A 21,887-nucleotide genomic window follows, 5' to 3' on the forward strand; every position below is an offset into this window, starting at 1 on the left:
ACTCGAAAAAAGTCAATACACGTTACTAATTACTTATTTCAAGACATAATAGGAAAAATAATATTGCTGCTTATTACTTTACTTCTAAGTTACTCTTAAAAAAATACAAATCTTTATTAACTGGAAAGTAACCCAAGGAATTTTCAGCGATTTATTTAGAAAAAAAAGATACCCATTCAGAGTAAACATCATTCAGGTCACTGTCAGTATCCCAGAACAAGACAGAGAGTTATGCTGGTTGGATAAGTATGGATAAGGAAAAATGCCTGGATATTTGAAAATAATTGAAAATTGAATTGGAAATAAACATCTTTATGAATAAAATGTGAAGCGTACAGAGCTGTTCCCGAATAGAAAATTACATGCTTTCACAGGTTTACATAGTTTAAGGCGCTGTGCTGTGTGTGGGGGGAAAAAAGCAAAAGTTCTAAGATTTTAGCAAAAGTTTCAGTAGAACCAGTTGTTCTATGTTCTGGTCCAGAAACTTGGTCATGCTGCTCCACTTTGTCCACAATGAAAAAAGTGATGCATTGTATTTATTGATTCGACTATTAAAAATAAGCGACTAAAAGACAAACTGTTGTTGATGTTGGGGTGGGTAAATATATATTGCAAAAATATATCACGATACTGCAAGACACTTTCAGGATCCATGATGTATCATGATATTCAGGTTTTTATTAGTACATTAGTAGATGCTTAGTTTTAAGACATTGCTAACAATGCTATCAAAAGCTACAAATACGTTTTTAATCAGCGATGCACTAAAGTAATGTAACTAAAAAAAAATGATCACGATAATGATCTATATCGTCATATTGCCCAACCCTATTTCAATAAAGAAACAGTGTGCAACTGTTGTATCTTGTATGTATTATATCATCATATGCATAACTTTAATAATACATGAGCTCAAGTGTTATATACAACATTTGCATATAAACAGCCCCCACACCTCAATGGTTTAGCTCAGACTTTAAGGCCCAGGTTCAGTGATGGTGTTGGAGAAGTCTAATTAGTAAGTAAAGGGAAAAAATTGAAGGTTATTAACATTTATATGTACTTGTGTGAAGGGGAGGTTGTGTATGCTCTGCATTAAGTGTACTGTACCTGCCTTTTTAGAGAATGTCTAGGCTGTGTGTGTGTGTGTGTGTGTGTGTGTGTGTGTGTGTGTGTGTGATTGCTCCTTCTTACAGACACATTTAAAAGCTTACAGTGGAAATGCAGGATGGAACAGTAGGGGAGGGAGTAAGTTTGAGTATTGTAAACACAGACACAGCTGGTACACATACGGTCTATTACTGGTGTTTGCTTGATGAGTCTCTGGCTAATCTCTAGAGCCAACGGTAGTAAAACCTACTGTGTTTCCTTACTGTGTCCTTCATAAGCCCTGTTAGAGATTTAACTGGGAAGGTGCTGTATTTTAAGTGATCTCAGGACTGGGCAAAAAACTGAGTGGTCTTCTGTAATTGATTCAGAGCTTCCTCAGTTGTAATAGTCTTGCTCCAATCAGCTTCATGCTAATGGAATAGTAATAGACACAGGACGTGTTGTTATTGTTAGTGAGCCTGGACCTGTGGCATGACTCTGATGTGAACATTCGAGCCGTGCCCTTTTTATCTGATCTCTGAAAATTTGGACAAATTGCACAGATACTTTAAGAATCTTAAGAATTGAAGAATCTTAAGAATTTAAGAAACTCTCTTACAAATTGGCCAGTCAAATGGGAGTGGCTACTCAACCTTACACACAAAAAAGTGACACATCAGCTTTTCAGAAGCATTTTATGTATTTTTTAGTTTCCTGTATCATCTACCTAGATGACATTAGCTTTGTGATTATCTTGAGAATCAACAGCCAAAAATCTGCATAAAATCCAACTTTTCTGTCATTTTACATTTCCAATATTCAGAGGTGGACATTTGAAGTAGGACAACATACAGTATCTGCATGATTCTGAATATCTCCATATAAACTGGAATACTATAAAACAGAATAATAACAGATGTGGCACCTCACCTGGGAATAATATAGTCTGGGGTTAGTAAAGCCACTGCAGTCTTCAGTCTGCAGAGTTTGCAGTTTGTAAAAACTACTGATGTGGTGGACCCAGACTGGACTAAAATGACTGAGAAACACTGGTGATAATTACAGTTCCTACTTTCCCGCTTTTCCCATCTGAATAGTACTTTCGTTTATGTAACATCCATTTAAATTGTTTTTATGATTGTTCCACATCATTCCAGAGTGTTTGTGAGTATAGCTCATCTGTATGGACTGGAAGGCCCAAACTAAAATGATGTGCTTCCTTCATCGATTAGATTATTACCTCTGAAGAAGATGCAGACATTTAGAAATGTATTTTGTCTGGACTGTAGCAGCAAAGCTCTGATCCTGAATAAAGGATGACCATAGCTGGTCATAAAGCTAACTATGAAGGGGTTGCCTTGCTTTTCAGTGAGTGGCCAGGTGTCATACCTTTGAGCAAAACTCCTCATCCTCTCACACACAGCTACATGTACAGATGCACAAGACTTTTTTTCTTCTTTTTTTTATGTTCAGTCAGCGTGTTTGGTTTAGCAATATTTCAGTGGCATGCTTTTTAGGGGGCCAAGCACTAAAGTGGCTCAAGAAGCAAATCTATTTTATGTTTCTTTTTTCCTTTCTTGTTTATTGGTTACCTTAATGTCATTTATGTATGTTTTAGAATTAGTCACCATACAGCTCTTGTTGTGGCTATACAGATGCAACTCCATCTGAGGTTAATAACTGCTCAACTTTTTGTACTGCTGTCAGTACTGTATTCTTAAAATGCTGAAGATTCCAAAAAGGCTTCGTTTTGCCATTGAAGAACTTGTTTTGGTTAAGAATGCATGGTTCTTTAAAGAACTATGTTTTTAAATGAGATGTGTAAGTGTAACTATTTAATCATGTAATGTAAAGGTTTTATACCAATTAAAGTTTTGTGCCAGAGCTATGCCCCCAAGCCAAGAGCCATTTGGAAATCTTTGGGCCAGTTTCCCCAGCATGGTGAATCACCACTGGACATTATTTTTAGTCTACGTTTATGCTTAATATGGGTCTGGGAACCTGCCCCTTATGTTTGAGAGTATACTGAAGATGAAGGTGTAATGTGTTGTTTCAGGCTTCTTCGCAGAATAGAGCAAGATCTGTTATAAGCCACAGTGGAGCACCGCTTACAGATCAGACTCGATGTGCTCCTTGTCTCCTCCCTGAGGCTTTTAGTTTCTTTATTTTGATTCTGAGGTTCAAACACGGTTGTACAAGTGGAAAACCCTGTTTAACAGTCATGGACATAACTGAAAGAGCAGGCAGACAGGTTTTATCACACGTTAGCGCCTTTGCTAAGTGATCCAACTGTTTCCAAGTAAACGGAAGGGGAAGCTATGTTTTGATGTTTGTACGATTATGTGAGGTTTTTCACATTTGATTATACGGAAAATGTTTGTTTCTTGTTACAGACAGTAAACACAAGCGCAGACACAGGTCTGAGATCAGTCGGTGAATTGTAGATTGAAGAGAATGGTTGGAAACAGGACGGCCTGTTTTTGTGTTTGTTCCTTGTGTGCAGTTTCTGCTGTGTGTGTTGAGTCTTTGTGTGTGTGTGTGCGTGTGTGTGTGTGGAAGATGGCTAGTGTTAGGGATTAAACACTCGTCAGCATGAATAAAGCTCCACTTTTGAAACAGGATCGCCATGCTCAGCTGTTTGGCGCTCATTGTTTCTGTGGCGATAGTAGTGTGTGTAGATGGGCTGTCAGTGTCCGAATGCGTTCAATGTGAAGGCATGCCCAGTTCAAACAGGGGGGCTAGGCTGCAGGATGTGAGCTCACTCTGTATCAAGAGTTGTTTTTTCGACAGTCAGGCCAATGCATGGTCAGCTGGTGCTTTAGGCTTCATTCCTGAAGAGGTGAGAGAGTCCCAACTGGCCTGCCTGTGATTCTCTGCTTGATCTCCAACGTGCTGAATACTGTGGGCTGTAGAGGGGTCTTGTGAAATGGCAAACAAGACCACAGTTTGGTACTTCATTGTGTGTTTGATCGTTTATGAGGGTAGATAAGAAATTGTGGTGGCAGCAGAAAAGACAAGGCTGGACACATAACGCTTCAAACCCACTGCTAACTAACACAGTGGTGAAGCCGGCGAGTCACCAACAGCCACATCACTCTAGTCCAGTGGTGGACAGTAACTAAGTAAATGTAATTGGTTACTTAAGTAGTATTTTTCTGTATCTGTACTTTACTTTGCCTTCCGCCCGAAGACTGCTGGGATAGGCTCCAGCACCCCCCCCCCCCCGCGACCCTGATGGAGAAGCAGCTTAGAAAATGGATGGATGGATGGATGTACTTTACTTAAGTATTTCCATTTTGGGTGACTTTTTACTTTCACTCCACTACACTTCAAAGTCAAATATCTGACTTTTTACTCGTTCCTTTTGATTTTTGTGTGAATAAAAACGTAACATATCAAAACAAGAGAAGTGCAAAGCAAGAACACCAATGATGAAACTGACCTAACTTTGTGTAAATAGACCACAATATAGAAATATGTACACACATGCAGTGACTGCCATGTTTCTTTTGTTCTGAATTCATACAAACACTTTCATTTTACAGTAAACTAGTTTCAGTTAGTTTATGTTTATGAACACATAGTAAAAGAAAACTTATTTGTGATCCTGAGTTTAAAGCAAGTTTTTATTCAACTTGTAACTAAGTTACAAAGTAATCTTAAACTGAAACTTTGTTTGTTTGTAAAAGTGATTTCAGAGCCACTCGGTTCTCCCTGATGGAAACTGCTTGCCTTCAGTGTTTTGTGCTTATGATGATTTTAATAGACGTCAGCGTCACTAATTAATGACGTTCTATTGAAAGACTGGTTTATTTTCACCTAAAATGAGTTCATGAAGCGAGTCTTGTTATAAAAATGATATTAGGACATTAGAGCCATAATTAATCTTAGTACTTTTACTTTTGATACTTAAGTACATTTGAAGCCAAATACTTTAGTACTTTTATTCAAGGTGAGGTCTAGAGTAAGGACTTCTACTTTTACTGGAGTAATATTTTACCTTGGGTATCTCTACTTTAACTCAAGTACATGATTTGTGTACTTCGTCCACCTCTGCTCTAGTCCATGGTAGACACACAGACGCACCTTACATCCCCCCAGCCCAACCCAACACAGCACACCCAACATTGCTGTACCTCTTGAGCTTAATACCAACAACGTATGTACACGAACAAAGTCTCACCATTGCATTGCCTGTATAGAGGAAAAAAAAGCATCAAGATGCATTCGCCGTTTCACATTGCCACACCTGGCACGCATCCATGGCCGAACAAGTTGGTAGTGAGCTACCATTGTCTTCTCACATGCTTATGTCTGAAAGTAAGTTCTGTGGCAGTGGAACTTTTAAGCCTTGACATTAGCATGAACATCATATTAGGCAATAGGGGTGGGAATCTCTTGGCACCTCATTATTATACCCGATTATGATTGGATTATTGAGAGCATGTACATTGTACCCATAATGTTAATGTTCCAAAAGTGTTAAGAATGACAATTGTAACATGGCAACATTGCTGAGGTGTTATGGGAACAGAGGAATCAAGTCATTCTTATTGTTATTCTTTCCAGGTTTCCAGTGTGAATAATCAGTTATGATGTCACTTCTTCTGAGATTCCGAGATATTGCACACCTAACAGAGACACACCCTCACACTCAAACTCAGGCTCACATTACTGCATGTATGCTAAAAAAAAGTGGTGGAATGAGTCAGTTTGTGCATCATTTCCATGTGAATAAAACATTACATCCACACAACCACTGTCAGCAGTTATGAAAATGAGTTTGATTTGAATCTTTTTTTTATGTGGAACCATTCAAACCACGATGTTGCTAGGAGTAGCACTAGAAGTAGCGCTTCTAGCAGGACGTTGCTGGGAGTAGCACTGTGAAAAAGGGTGCAGGACCTGGATGGATGGACACTGCTGGACGGGGGAAGGAGAGCAGTCGTTTTTGAGCCTGTAGGGGTGTGTGGTGTGTGTGTTTTTGGGGTAATAACAGGGCTTTGGTATTCTCAGCACCGGGAGGAACCTTGTGGTTGAAACTCGGCATGTCAGAGCCTGCCCAACTCTCTCTCTCTTGTTCTCTCTGGTTTTAGCCTTCACTCGTCTGTTCTCTTATCTGAGCATGCTCAGACCTAGCAAAAAGCCCAGTGGAATTCACCTGTACTGTAGACTAACTCTTTACATTCAGTCATTCATTCACTCAGTTAGCTTTCAGTTTGCTTTTACTGCCATTCTGTCTTTTTTAATCCATCGAGTCCAAGTCCAGCTTCTTTCTTTTCACTCATAATCTCTCGATCACTTGCTGTTCTCTTGTAACCTTCCTGTTGTTTTTTCTAGTACCTCCATCCATGCTTCTTTGGAAAGGTTATAAAGAACATGCTGGGGGAATTGAGGAATTGTGGAATGGAAAAACAGGATTACCTCATTCAGGACTATATAGAGCACAGTTTTTTTATAAAAGGCAGAGAGAGAGAGAGAGAGAGAGAGAGAGAGAAAGAGAGGGTGTGTGTGTGTGTGTGTGTGTGTATGTGCTTGTTTTTGTATATTTTAAGGTCAAACATTTTTCTTACTTTGAAGAACAACAGGGCCAACCTGTGGAAGGAATACATTAATCCTGACTTTTTAACAAGTCCATATAAAACTGAAGGAGTAAACCCGTTATTATGGCAGCTGATGTTAAGATTAGAGTTAGGTGTAAGATTAGAAAATTAGAAAGATTAGAAATGTAAGACACACTAGGGATATACTATTACATAAAGGCACTTTGTATATACCTTTATCTATCTATCTATCTATCTATCTATCTATATATCTATCTATATATATATATATATATATATATATGTATGTGTGTGTGTGTGTGTGAGTGTGTGTGTATGTGTGTGTATTATTACATGTCTTTATATGTAATGCATTTGGAATACATATAGCTCTTTACGTATATAATACATAATAGCCCATGTTATTATTATAGGTTCTGACATATATAATGCATTTAAGGCACATTAACATTACATATCAGATGTTCTGACAATACAAAAATGTGTGTGTGCGTGAGAGAGAGAGAGAGAGAGAGAGAGAGAAAGAGAAAGAGAGAGGCTAAAATCTGCTGTATTCATAATAAATAGAAGCAAGTGAGAGACGAACAGAGAATGCGAAACAGTATGTGTATGAGAACGAGACTGTGTTTGTGTGTGTGAGACTGAGGGGGTGGCTGAGTTAGTGCTGGGTTTAGGTTTATAGAACCCACTGGATTATAGAGTAGCAGTTCCGCTGAGTGGTCACAGAGATGTAGGGATGAGGAGAGAGAGGAAGAAATAACTGGGTCTGAAGGGGCACTGCTGGTCTTTTCCCTTCAGAAACCTGGCAAAAAAAATCCCCCTCGTGTTCTTTTTCTCCACCTTCTCCCCCCTTTTTTTTCCCTCTGTATGCAGCTCTGATCCCCGTGTATATTTATATAGATTGACCGAACAGCTGGCCAAATCCTCACCTTACCACACTTCCTGCCAGACCAACCAGAGACGGCTTGTTCTCGTATGGACGGCTGAGGTCACTGACGGGGGGGAAGGAAAAGGGGATTTTATGCCCACTTACATAAACAAAATGTTCATGGCCCTATCCAACATATACCGTAGCAGTCAAAAGTTTGGAGACGCCTACTTGTAAAATTGTGCAGTTGTTAATGCCGAAAAAAATATATGCTATGACATAACACAGGGCTTTGGAGTTTTATCTTCTTCTCCTTTCAGCTGCTCCCTTTAGGGGTCGCCACAGCGGATCATCTGCCTCCAACTGCCTGCTTTGGAGTTTTATAATAACTAAAAAACACACTTTTATTTTAGATTAGGAGTAGCCCCCTTTTCTCTTCATGCAGCTCCACACACTGTTCTCCCAAGCAGCTTCATGCTTTTCCAACAGGCTTGAAGACCACATAAAGACCTTGTTGGTGCTGAGTGGAGGCATTTCAAATAGTTTTAGAAGTAAATTCATAAGTAGGCATCAAGTTCACTATTTATATTTGTTTTATGAGCACATTCCCGCAATTAAAATATAAAGCTTTAGACCGAAAAAGAACATACTTTAAATCAAATCGAAGTTTTTGACTGCTACTACAGCAAGATGTAGAGCATGTTGGCAGTCTTACTAAAACTGGGTAACTCTGATGTATGACGAGTGGAAATAGTCCGATATCCGAAATCATAGTACTTTAGCATATGTCAAAGTTAAGAACGCATTTCTTTTCCTACAAAGTTACAGTTTAGGAGATGCAAGCTTTTGTCACGGTTGTGAAGACGCGCTGAACGTCTGGGTGGGAAACATGGCAACATTTTCTCACTATTGTGAGAGATTATGTCACAATGTGCTTTTCTGAGCGTATTCTGGACACCATCGGTACTTAAAGAGGAAGTCCACTGTTTTGTTTTTTTTTTATTATTTATGTATAATTAAGTGGTTAAAATGTAAACAAAGTCATTCAAATTTGTTTGATATGAAGTGCGTCATTGTAGAGAGAATTACCGAGTCAGAATTGTTCACAGTGATGGTGATAGGAACCAGACGTCTGAAAGTTCCACTAAGTTATTACATGCAGTCATCGTGAATACTTTGCCTAATGCCTGAGATGCTGTTCTATGTTTAATCTGAGTGGGTAAGTTTCTCTTGAGTGGAGCGTTACACATCAAAGAACTCTAAATGACTTTGTTTACATCTTAAACGCTGAATTATGCAGACATCTCTGTGGAAGTCCTCATTAATGAACCAACTATGTATTTCATTATGAAGAAAGCAAAATTAGACCCTTTCAATTGTGTTGAGTGCAGCACAGTATAATAACCGTGTGATAAAAAGAGTTATGATCATAGTTTTGCTAGTATTCAAAATGTAGGCCTGTTTTGTCTGTTCCAACATATTAAACCTCAGAAAAGTGAAAAAGTGAGGTGCAAATCGTGTGAATATAAAAATGTCTTCAAGTATAGTGATTTTTGCCATATCACCCACCTCTAATTACAGATGTATTATGTGTTGGTGGATTTGATTTCTCTATCGTTTTCTATGGGACTCAAGCCTGATTGTTAGACTGTTAGTGTTACAGTAATTCTATACAATCAAGGCCGCAATGAGTAGTTCTGTTTTCATCAAACTCTGCTGCCCCCGATCTGAGTTCACCCAGGGTCATGCGGTTCACCAGGCTGGTGAATCAACTTTTGTTTTGAATACCAATCAAATGCGAACTGACTGGAAAGGACCCTCACTGGTTTTTCCCCAAGACTGTTTGCAATTCCATTTTTTTTTCCCCTAAGCTGCCATCCGAGGAGACGTTGGTTAGCAGTGTGTGACATCATGGCTGCCAGACTGCTGGGAATGTTCGAGGCCCCTCCTCCTCTGTAGGGCTGTGTTTGCTCAGGTGGTCTGGGATGATTGACAGATGTGGGACGGTTGGGGCTGAGAACAGTAGGGTGTTGCTTCTTGCGTGTGCCTGTCAGAGAGGATTCTCAGCTTTGTGCTGAAATGAGACATACTTATTAGGGAAACAAATAAAGGTGTGGCCCTTTCTATGCATTAAAACTTTTCTGGTTTAAGGTAATTAAGTTGGTTGTTTTGTGTTTTAACTCCTTAATCTTAAAGGATGTAGGTGCAGAGTTCATTTCATCATTCTCATAACTGCAGTCACATATGAAAGGTTTACATGCAAAAGATGTTCAGTTGATTTTCTAAGTATATATGAGTGAACACATCCTCTACAGAGAACACACCTCAGCACATTTTAATGCACAGTTACCTTTGCAAAAGTTATTGCACGTTTTATATTGTATGTTTGGTTTTGTTTTGTTTTTTTTCCAATAGACAAATAAACAGATTGTGTTGAAATTATTTAGAACTTAAAATTAGGAGACGAGTACCATATTTAAGTCTGCTCTTTGGAGGCTTCTTGAATATGAAGTTATTTTTAATTCTACAAAACATATTTTGACCAGGGTGTTTAAAACTTTTTTTTTATGTTGCATTTGACTGTAACACATCCATCTTACAGCAGTGAGGCACTGAATAAAAAGTCTTAACATTTATAACTGTAATAAGCCTAAAGTTCTAGCTTATGGTTTTGTTTCAGTTTTCATTCATTTCAGATCTTGTAATGGGGAGTGAAGCATCTTTTTTTGTTGAGTTAATCTGTCTCACAAGTGGAAACACATGACTGTAATTTCCAGGATGGAAAACCCCTACATGTATTCTATTACAGATTACTTAAAATATTAAATAGATCACATAGGATTATGCAAAATCCTAATGGTTTCCTGATGACTTTTGGTTTGAAGTAGTTTTATTTCCTCTAACTGATGTAGTGCTCATGGGCTTACTCAGTCCAATGTGATTTACTCAAAAAAGCCCTGTGATGGAAGAAAGAAGTTGAATTTGGTCCGTTACTGTGTTCGTTACTGTGTTTCATAAAGTGACAGTTTGGCAAAAAATCAAAGTTGCTAAATGTTCCTCTTACCCCAAATGTAGCTGATCAGCCAATATGTGTTTAATAGCTGAACTTTGCTTCTTCAATGAAACAAGTAGAGCTATAATGCTCATGATGATAACTGGCAATGGAGTACTTTGTTCACCTGTTATCATTGTGATAAACGCATGCCTATATCATTACAAACTTGCCTCAAGCTGAGGTCTTAAAGCTGTACTATGTATGATTTTTTTTGTATTTTTGCACTGTTGCAAGTCACACTATAAAGCCTAAACTAATAATTTAAAAGTCAGAGGCGTTGGGTTGGGTTTCCAAGTTTTCTGGAACAAATCATACATCTTTACCTCTTAATGTCACAAGCACAGGCTCAAAAAGAAAATGTGGCTTCATGTTTCACATCTCTAACACAAAATCAGCATTATACTGATGAAGATATGATGACAATAGTAGATCATTCATTCTTATTCTCAGACTGTCTGAAAACTCTTTCAACACATTTGCAATTGTCAGATTCATCTGCTCAGGCAAGGGGTCTGAAGCACAACCCATGTTACAAAATGTTCTGCCGTATGTTGCATGCAATTACACGTTTCCACCAGAGAGGTCTCTAAATCTCTACAAGTTGCATAGTCGAGTTGCTTACTGTATGGCATATCGTTATTAAAAAAATCGGGCAATTACGGATAAAATTCAGACTCCACGATGGCTGTTACTACTCCGACTAGCTATGTGATGTACTTTTGTCCAATTTTATATGTGACAGTGAGGCAAGTGTTACATGATTTAGGCATGTAGTTTGCACAATGCTAACAGGTGGGCTGAAAGCTTCCATTCCTTAGATGCAAACCTAAAGAAGAGAACCATATGTACTCTGGTCGACAATATGCGGTGTTAGGTGGGAAGCGTAAATTTGACGTCTCATATTTATCTTTTGTGTTTTGTTTTCTGCAGGCAAAGGGGCGAAGAGATGGGACCTCATCGTCTGGTGAGAACCCTCGGCCGGTGTTGGCGGGCGGGGCTGATGGGAGGGGCGTGTCCTGGCAGGGCCCACGGACGCTGGTGCTCCATAAGAACTCTCTTGGCTTCGGATTCACCCTTCGCCACTTCATCGTGTACCCGCCTGAATCCGCCCTGCACACTAGCCTCAAGGTAACTCTGCCCAGCAACAACTCTTAGCAACTGGGAAATAAAACTGGTGTTTACATAGACACATTTTCAGAGTGGTTTATCGTAAAGCACAAACAGCCTGGTGCACCAGTCACAATGTGCATCACTGCCACCAGTCACCACACGCAAACCGCCAGACTGAAACGGGCAAATCTGAGACTCGCCTCAAGCGATGTTATCACTGAAGTGTGGTGAGTGTGGGCTCTGGAGCTTTGGAGCTTTACAAGAAGCATCAGGAGTTACTACAGGCTCAGCTCATGGACTAATTAAAGTTTTAAATAGTTTCCGGGAAAGGCACAGACAAGAAAATGGAAAAGAGGAAGCAACAAAATGGGATCACAAATGTTCAAGATGCTGTTAGATACTGTTGAGAAGAAAGTGAAAAAGGAAAGAAAGTAACACGTTCCAGTTTGTATAACTGAACAGAGAATGAAAAGGAAAGAAAGCAAGCAAGAAAGACAGAAAAAGTATAAAAAGTGTAGCAACACATGTGATATAGAATTGAACATGAAGCTCTACAGTACGCTTAAGATACTTTCTGTTCTGTTACTTCAGTAGATTTACCAAAGCTTAATTAGGGCCTTCCAAATCCTTTATTCCTTTATTTTTCTCATTTATTTACTTTTTAATTGGTATATTTAGACTATTTACTTTCACTGCAAGAAGTCGATTATAAAAAAAAACTACCGTAACATAAACAACCGTGAAATAGCATTCTTTTAATTAAAACTGCTGAATTAACACCACGCAAAAAGTTTAGAAACCACACAAAAAGCTCCGGTCATAAATTGAATTTATAAATGAATAAAATCCTTCATAGCTCATTCACTCCCTCATGTTTAGCAGGCTAAATATTTTAACAGGAGCTAATTGCAAGTATTTTTTTGCGTGCATCATTAAAGGATAGAGAAAACCAGTATGTACCCACATCAGCAGGATCTCACAAATGCATGTGTTTGTGGTTTGTTTCATCTTCATTTTAGGAACGTGTGATGTAAAAGACAGAACACATCCTACATAAGAGAACAAGCTTAGAGTTCATTTGAAAATGCTGTTGATGTTGTGATGTACACAGATACACCACAGCATGTCTACAGATTGCATTTGTTAAAAGATCAGTCACTGTTATTATTGTCTGGTAACACCAAATATTCCAAATCCTGCTCCAATTGTGTTTATATCTAACTGTGAATGTCTTAATTCCATGATTCCATCTATGTTTCTGCATCATAGAAATCATAGGGCCCTACATAATAGCCATTATGCGTACAGCATCTCTATCAGAGGAAATCACAGAAGCAACTAGGTGCATAATAGGAGTGCATGATATGGACAGTGTATTAGAAAATTAGTAAATGATTTTTTTTTGTTGGATTACAAGAACACCATAGTTCTTTTGTAGACTAAGAAAAACACTCTTCTGAAACCAGAACTGTGATTGGTCAAGATGCTCAGGCCACACAGTTAAGTCAGCATAATTGGTTAGAGGGTTCATTTGCATATTGCAGCCATCTGTAATATCAGTATTGGCAATGTTGCAGTAACAATTAACAAATAATGTACAGCCCTTGTCGATAATCTGAGATCTGTGGCAGTGTGAATTTTACCAACAGAACTATAACCTAAACTATCTCCTGCTGCCTGAGGTGGTAAGAACCAGTTGTAGGTGTTGAAGCTGAGCGTGTATGTGGTGCCTAATTAAACAAAGTCCCATTATTGTCACTGTATATGCCCACTCGCCAGCAGCTGCAGTGTGATCTCTCAGTGAAAAGGCCTCTGTAGTCTTTGACTGGTACCACACATACACACACACACTGGGCCAGGCTGTACCAGAGCAGCAGGGACAATAGGTCCTGACCCACTCTATTCTATCCTCTTCTGTTTTCAACAAAGTGTACTAAGATCACATGATGGGTCACTCTGTTCTCTGTTCATCCCGCTATGTACTGTTAGTGTCAGGATGGCCTTAAAGTGAATGTGAATGGTTCAGTGTGGGTTCAAAGTGGTGGCAGTATACTTAAAACGACAAAGGGACTAGACAAAATTAGACTACCACCAAATACGCTGTTGTAGGAATATTTAAAAAAAAGAGCTCAGTCTCAGCACCTCTAAAAACCTGCATCATGAATATGATGAATTGAATTTAGGTGGGAGGTGTTGGAACAAAAGATGAGGTGTTTCGGACCAGACACAGTCCATGGGAGATCTCCGAACAACCTGTACAACATTATGTAACAAATTTACTGTACAGTAACAACTTTAAAATCATTTTGATGTCATTGCCGCTCCGGGCCTGCTATAGCACTATGTAGCTTTGGAGGAGCAGACACGAAACCTCTCGCGAGAGCTGCGGAACGCTTTTACAGCTCCACGGCACACACCAAAATCTGTGGCTCTTCAGCTAGCAAATACAAGAAGCTCAGTACTCCTAGTATGGACATAATAGCAAAACTAGTCATTGAAACTTTGCAACATCCTGTAATGAAATCCTGCAGTGTTACTGTAGTTTGTAGTTTACTTTCTCTGTCATGTTCTTTGCAGATACCAAATTCCATATCATGGACAGGCATCATGCAACCATATGGACGCTACAGATTACACTCGCAATGTTGGTACTTTACACATAGAAATGAGCAAAATTGCAAGTGTAATCTGTAGTGCCTGTATGAATGCATGACATGCTTACACGCAATAGGAGTGGGATTTTGTATCCTTCAGTTTCGCCAACAAATGCATGTGTACAGCTGTCCATGTGGTGGCTCACAGTACAATTTTTATGACTCAGTTTGATGTGTCTAGTGATTTAGGATGCACAGTCCTAAAATCGTGGCTATGAACTTCCATTACTTGTTAGCTGTTAACCTCGTAGCTCCAGTGCAAAATTAAAGAAGCAGACTTCAGACACCAAGCATATTTAGGCTGACTGACTGTATTTTGGGTGCAGAATAAATTGTGTGAATTTGACTTTCGGCTGAATCATCACTTTTAAGGGCTATTAGTCATTTGCCAGACAGGAAACGAGTGGTGGAAATGAGTTACTTTCTTACTATCTCATCTCCCGGTCTGTTTCTTGGGATAGAGGCGTAAGCGTTTCCAGTCTCTTTCTCTCAATCCTCTGTCTCTCTCTCTCTGTCTCTCAAACTCAGCCTCAGTAAAGCCTCAGTATTGTGCGAGCATGTGTGGAATGAGCTCTGTCAGCGCAGACTAAACCCGGCTCCGCTCACCTCAAACTGCATCATCAGCGCGGCCCAACTGATTTGACTTCCTGCTTTGGATTGTTATCATTTTGTTGGGGATCTGTATTTGCATTTATGTGTGTGCATGTGTTGTCCTCAGCTGCACTCCTAGTCTTAAATGCCTGCATGCTGACAACAGAGCAGACAGTTTTGTCCTTCAATGCTCCTCATCTGTGACAGGACTTTGCCCAATGCTGCCCTCTAGTGTTCCATTAAAGCTGCTATATATTTATAGTCACAGTATGGAACAAGACTATGTTTCTCAAGACTCAAAATGGGTTGTCATGTACTGAAAAAAAAACAGAGCAAAAATACAATGAATTACGACAGCATGCTCCTACAGATAACAAGATAACAAGAAGTACACACTGGGCAATAGGGGAGGGAAGTATTGCACAGTCAAGAAAAGTATTTCACATACTACAAGTGACAGCCAATAAAACCAAGATCACCAAACAGTACAGGTGGCTGACAGTAGGGAGTGAGGTAGATGGCAGGAATAAACAGAAATAGTGCAAATGAATATTGAAGAATGCCAGGTGCGGATACTTCCACTGCAGTGTAGAGTATACAGTGTAGTACAATGTAATACCATGTGCAGAATAATTCCTTTTTTCCATACCGTGTGTGGGGTAGTACAGTATACAATATGCTATTGAATAATTACAATGTGATGTAGTATATACATTTTTGCTATTATATACACGTAATGAAGTATATATAATAAACCAGCTGGTGCAGTATACATGAGTGCAGTGGGAAAAGACACTGGACAAAATTCTACTGAAGGATACATCAGTGTTGTAGTGTCTCGAGAACATAAACTAGCAGCCTCAGTTTCGTCTCGATTTCAACCTCATTTGGGCCGTAAGGTGGAAATTGTTGAGACCTGCTGAGCGTTCCACGCAGTTCCCATGCAGTTCCCATATTCCTACGCAGGTGAAGCCCAGTAGTCTTGGACTACTAAAAGCCTTGGTCTTGTCTCAGACTGGATATGTCCCGGTCTCAGCCTTGACTCTACTTAGCACTATAATACAGTAAAAGTAAATGCATTAAAAGTGAAATGCAAATGTTTACATTCAAAAACAGGAACTTGCCTTAAAGGAAAACAGTATAACTCACAGTGCTAATCCTAGTTTATTTTCCACCTGCTTGAGAGACATTATAATAACCGTGATTAACAGTTTAATGATTTTTTTTATCATTGTATGGCACCCTAAAGCATCTAATTTGGCTAATTAGCTACCTTGCTTGCTAGTTACTGTTAGCCTAACTTATTGGCTGATAAAAAAATGATGTAGGCGCTTTTCTACACTCACGCACTCCCACAAATGTCTCCTTTTAGACAGAATCATATGTAAAATGAAGCAGAAATTTCTCTCTCTCTCTCTCTCTCTCTCTCTCTCTCTCAAGTATGAAAAACAGCAAAAACACTAGCTCCATGATGGCTAGCATAAACACTTCCTTACTAGCTAATAATGCCACCTTAGCAAACTCTTCACAAAGCAGTAATTCTAAGCATTTGACACATCAACATACTTTTAGTTTATGTTTAGATGCACTTACTGATCCTATAACAATGCTATAGTGAGTTTATCTCCTCATGGATGGCTGAAAGATGTGCTAAACTGTTGCTAGCATCAGTTGCAAAGGTCACCAAAGACACAGGAGAATGTCCTCAAGTACTATTAGGTTCTGTTGGTACGTGTCTTAAGCTGGAACTGGAACTTATGCATTTGGTACTAGACTAAGGGCTAGTGTTCATGTTTTCTTGCGTCAAAGGTTTAGGTACTTTGTGCAGTGGAGAAAGGATGAGATGAGAAACAGGTGTGTAGATTTGGAAACCGCAAAAAGGCACAGAGTAAAGGGTCACCAAGACTGGGATGTGGTGCCCCTGATGTAGACCACCCAAATCTAATTATACATCACATGCAGTGCACTGTGGCAACACCAAATTACTGTTTGGTGATTGTTTTCCTCTCTAAAACAGCGACTTAATCTGATGATCACATAACGTGTTCAGTTCAGTTGTGTTACAGGACACATTGTATTGGCTTTCAAGGAATTGGTCTGATAGAAAATGTTAGCTGCAAACATTTCTGTCAAAATCATTTCTGACTTTTTCAACCTGTTTATGGTTTATGTTCTAGTGTCTACTGTTTGTCCTACCGTAACTGTCCTCTAAAAAGCCTGTTAAGTACAGTATCAGGAACCTTTTACTCACACTTACTGTGAGACTGATGTAATGTTTCCCCAAAGGGGTGAAGTGTTGCCTGATGTGGTGTATTAACTAAGAGGCTTCCTTACGGTCAGTCGTGGCTCTGTAGTCAGGCTAATTTTAGTACATAAGAAAATTGATGGTAAACAACATAATGGTTCTATGCAATCTGACTGTGGTTTTTCTGTCTTTTCTTTCAGGATGAGGAAAACGGAAATGGAAAGGGTGAGTGTTCTTCTCCTTCCTCTTTCTTTTAGTATGCCCAGAATGTCCTTACCATCAATAGTGTGCTGATTATTTTTAACTGCTTACATGAGATCAGTGAGTTGCTTTTTTTTTCTGAGAACGAGATGACCCTTACAGCCGCCAAAGTGCTCAGGAATCAGGGACAAGGCGTATCTGCTTGTCTCCCCCTGGAGGACAAAATGTGAACTGTATCTGAGAAGACACGAGGTCTAAACAATTTGGGGAAAATATCTGCAATTTTTCTGACTAATGTTGAGATTGTGATTTAAATGCAGTTATCTTAAATCATCATCCATAAATCAAACACCAGGCCTGTTTTTTGCCAAGAAGACCAGCACATCCATTTTTTCAAGCGCTGAATGTTGTGTGCCAGCCTGCCAGTTCATGTGTTCTACATTTTTAGGTTAAGTTTCCTAGTGGGTTTAAACTCAAACACAAATACAAAATTCAAAACAAGTCTTTTTAAGACTGCCTTTTATAAAGTGCTTATGAATGTGCATTTAGTGAATGATTTCAAATCATCCATCCATCCATCCATCCATCCATTATCTAAGCCGCTTCTCCGTCAGGGTCGCGGGGGGGTGCTGGAGCCTATCCCAGCAGTCTTCGGGCGGAAGGCAGGATACACCCTGGACAGGTCGCCAGTCCATCGCAGGGCAGACAGACAGACACAGACAGTCACTCACACACTCACACCTAGGGGCAATTTAGCGTGTCCAATTGGCCTGACTGCATGTCTTTGGACTGTGGGAGGAAACCGGAGAACCCGGAAATCAGTTTATTCTTATTAAATAGGTCATAAACACTTTAAAAAAATGAATAGGCAGTTATAGTAATTTAAGTGTCAACACGATTATCTTCTATAAATTTAGCTCCAGGCCTTTTTTTCACCAAGAAGACTAGCACATCCATTTTTTTCAGACGTTTGCATGCTGAATATAGTGTGCCAGACTGCCAGTTCATGTGCAATGGTTTTGGCTCTCAAATGCAGAATCAACATTCTTTGATGAAGATGTTTGGACTATAGTGGACAATTCACTTACGTGAATTATGAAGAGCAGTCAGTGTTACAAAATGTGTTGCATGTAATTACACATTTCTACCAGAGAGGTCTCCAATTTCACAAATCTTACATAATGTAGCTTGTCAGCTATGTGTACTATTTTGCAGAAGCTTTTCACTTGAAAACTGAATGCAGAGCAGAATTTTTGCATGCATGTACAAAAGTGTCTTGTGTCCCTTTTAGTAACTGTCCCTCAATTTTCAGTTTTAGTGTGCAAAAATGAATAGATGTTCCTGCAAATGTTCACGTTACATGTATTCACACATAGAAATTCACGCACCCTGCAGTTGAGCAATGTCAGCATACAGATCTACAGTTCTGAAGTGGTCTTAAGTGACCTAACAGCTCAGTTATTTCTGCCTCAACCTTTTGGATCACTACATTTGCTCTGCGGTGGTGTCTCAGTGCAATCTGTGGAGCAGTGCATCTCCATACATACAGACTGTGTGCATGTCTGTTTTACTGCATAACCTGCATGCCTTGATTTGTTTGTTTGCGTGTAATTACTTACCGCCGCTGTCATATCAAAACCTCATAAAGTCACATTCAAAAGTTAAGGCACCTTCTTCGTCAAGCTATATGTTTTGTTGATTCTCTGGTTGATTTCTATTCTAAGCGAAAATATGTTAACACGTCCTCTACTAACAAATTTCCCACATTTTGATGGCCAATTACTTAAAAAAAGAAACAAATATTATGGCATATTGTATATTTTATGTTTTATTTTTCCAGTATTTTAAACTGAGTAAGTAACAATACACTAAAAATTGCAGAAAAATGCATGTTCTGTTACATATGACCACATTTTTTCTTCCTCTTATATTGTATGAACATTTTAGGATGAATGAAATATTTGGATATCTTGATACACTAACATACAGTAAAGTTAAGAATGTTTTTTTCAGTCTCCTATGAATTTACCACTTTGGGGATTTACAGATTTTTTTATTGACTTAAAAAACACAGTATAGTGTTAATATGTGGGTTAATGATGACCGATTCCAAAACAATCTAAACATAGTCATGTCATTTTTGGGATTCCATCCTTTGGTAGTACACACTGGCGCACATTCCGGGGTGTGAGGGTCGTGTCCTGTGCGCTTTTTGAAATTATACATGCTTTTGAAAATATTGATTATGGTTGTTGAAAATGTAAATGGTTCAGCCTTGAAAGCAGTCAAACATCAATACATTTAAGCTGTCACTTATTCCCAAAACTTCCAAAACTCTAATCAGAGCTTTCTTATTTCTGCTTGTCATTATTCATCATTATTAAAGTACTTTGCTAAAATATTTATGCATATCAGACTAAGAATTGTGGCTCAATGGAAAGAGAAATATGTCACCGTAACAGGCAAAAAATGTAATATCTATATTGATTTTGTTTTTGTGTTTTAATAATTACGTGTAAGGCATGAGATATCAGTACGGCATACTGTGGCATAATATGTTGTACCTTGCTTACCTAGTTTTATGTTTCAATTGCTGTATGTAGGTTATAGCCACCCATCATTGGTCCCTCAACTTTGCACTCCTGGTAGTACAAGAATTTAAAGTTTAAAAATAAGTGTACCAGTAATATAATAAATTTGACACTTAGAATTCAGGTTTCTTGTGCTATTACTTCAATGCATTTATCACTAAAACAGTGATAAATCATTACATTTAATCAGTAACAGGGAATAGATTGACTTAATGTGGGAGTAATTGTAAGTTGCGGCCCTGATTTATACTCATTGCTGAGTTAAATTGCTTTAAATATCTTTTACACATACACATCACATACATTTTTTCCTAGAAATACTCATCGCTTGCGTAATTGTGCATGTGTTTTGCTAACGTAGGCCTCCAGCGGAGTCGTCTAGAGCCGATGGACACCATATTTGTGAAGAATGTGAGGGAGAGAGGCCCTGCCCACCAGGCAGGTTTGTGCACAGGTGAGAACAAAGCGGAAGAGACTTGTTTTTTCTGTGTCCGCTCACTCCGTGTGGGTGATCTGCCATGGAAATAACCTAATACTGGTACACGTGATGATGACATGAGCGTTTGGATGAAATCAGAGACACGATGCTGATCTCCGACACAGAGAGAGAAGCAGGTCATGACTTGTTTTGATTGGCTTCTTGAACTCCGTGTTGTTGTTTTTTTTTGTTTGTTGAACCAAAGGTTTAATCAGCAGTATCGATAGCAGTTCTACTGAACACAGACCTGTTCAGGTGAGCTGAATATAATCAGGATCAGTGCACAAGATTGCTTAGACAAAAGTTAAAGTGGGAGCTTTGAGATGACAAACAAGATTTTGACTGCAAAATCTGTGATGAGCAACTGTCTAATGTTTCAAGCCGGTATGTGTGGCTATATTTAAAGCTTTATATGGATCATTCTGCTGAATTGGTTTAAAGCCAGAGCTCAGAACACTTTTCAGACTTGTAACTGACTTGGACTTTAGACTAAAATCCTTTTGCTTTGAGTGGCTGTACCTTCATTTTATTTACTTTCATAAAATAAATGTTCCATTATGTCACTACCAAAACAATCATAACACTCCTGAAATAAAACGCAAGTGTAAACTTGGGGTTAGAGTTTGGAGCAGACACATCTCAATAAAAAGTACCCTATAATTGATGATTTTTGTATGCATTTAACTTATTTCTATCTAATTTAATGGTTTGAGTTAAAAAACAAAAAAATATATATGGGGAGAAATGTCGTAAAGGCCCAAGAAAAGAGACGAAAGTAGTCAGTGACAGGCTCGAGTTTGTTTATTTATTCATTTATGTATTTACTGAAAATGATTTTAACCTGTCAGTCTCTTTCTATCTGTGTGTGTGTGTGTGTGTGTGTGTGTGTGTGTGTGTGGGTGTGTGTGTGGGTGTGGGTGTGTGTGTTTTACAGGTGACAGGCTTGTGAAGGTGAATGGAGAGAGTGTGTTGGGTAAGACGTACTCCCAGGTGATAGCGCTCATTCAGAACAGGTCAGTTCATGTGTAATTTGATTATTTATACACTATGAAATGTTTTATTTATTACTGAAATATTAGTTATTATATTGAATCTGCTGACTGACTGGTTTAACCCATCCATGCTGGCCATTTCACCAGCAAGACAAAATACCCTACTATATTTAACTGTGTGTATATGTAGAGAGAAACTGCACAGGAAAGGGGCCTAACCTCAAACAACTTGTATAATAGGTCATAGAGTCCAGGTTTTTATGTTTTCTCTAATATCATGGTTTAACATGTTTTCAACAAAAACTGCAAAAAATGAAGCTTGTTTTTTTGCTGCTAAGGTTGTATAGACTCATTTACATATATAGTGTGCAGAATTATTTATTGAATGACATTTTATTAGCTGAGGCTCTGCTAAATCTGGGGGATGAAATGCTTTATGGTTCTGTGGA

At 38.8% G+C, this 21,887-nt stretch overlaps 1 protein-coding gene across 5 annotated transcripts in view; it reads left to right on the forward strand.

Annotated features, from left to right (window-relative positions):
• arhgap23a (Rho GTPase activating protein 23a) overlaps positions 1–21,887 on the forward strand; it is a 118,274-nt gene that overhangs the window by 58,552 nt on the left and 37,835 nt on the right. For all 5 annotated transcript variants that reach the window (XM_037544640.1, XM_037544638.1, XM_017705603.2 and 2 more), the window contains exons 2-5: positions 11,507–11,704; positions 17,377–17,401; positions 20,330–20,422; positions 21,381–21,459. In XM_037544640.1, the coding sequence (XP_037400537.1) occupies positions 11,507–11,704; positions 17,377–17,401; positions 20,330–20,422; positions 21,381–21,459 (395 nt within the window). The remainder of the gene's footprint in view (positions 1–11,506; positions 11,705–17,376; positions 17,402–20,329; positions 20,423–21,380; positions 21,460–21,887) is intronic.

This window comes from Pygocentrus nattereri, chromosome 14 (assembly GCF_015220715.1).
Source record: "Pygocentrus nattereri isolate fPygNat1 chromosome 14, fPygNat1.pri, whole genome shotgun sequence".
In the NCBI taxonomy this organism is placed as follows: domain Eukaryota; kingdom Metazoa; phylum Chordata; class Actinopteri; order Characiformes; family Serrasalmidae; genus Pygocentrus; species Pygocentrus nattereri.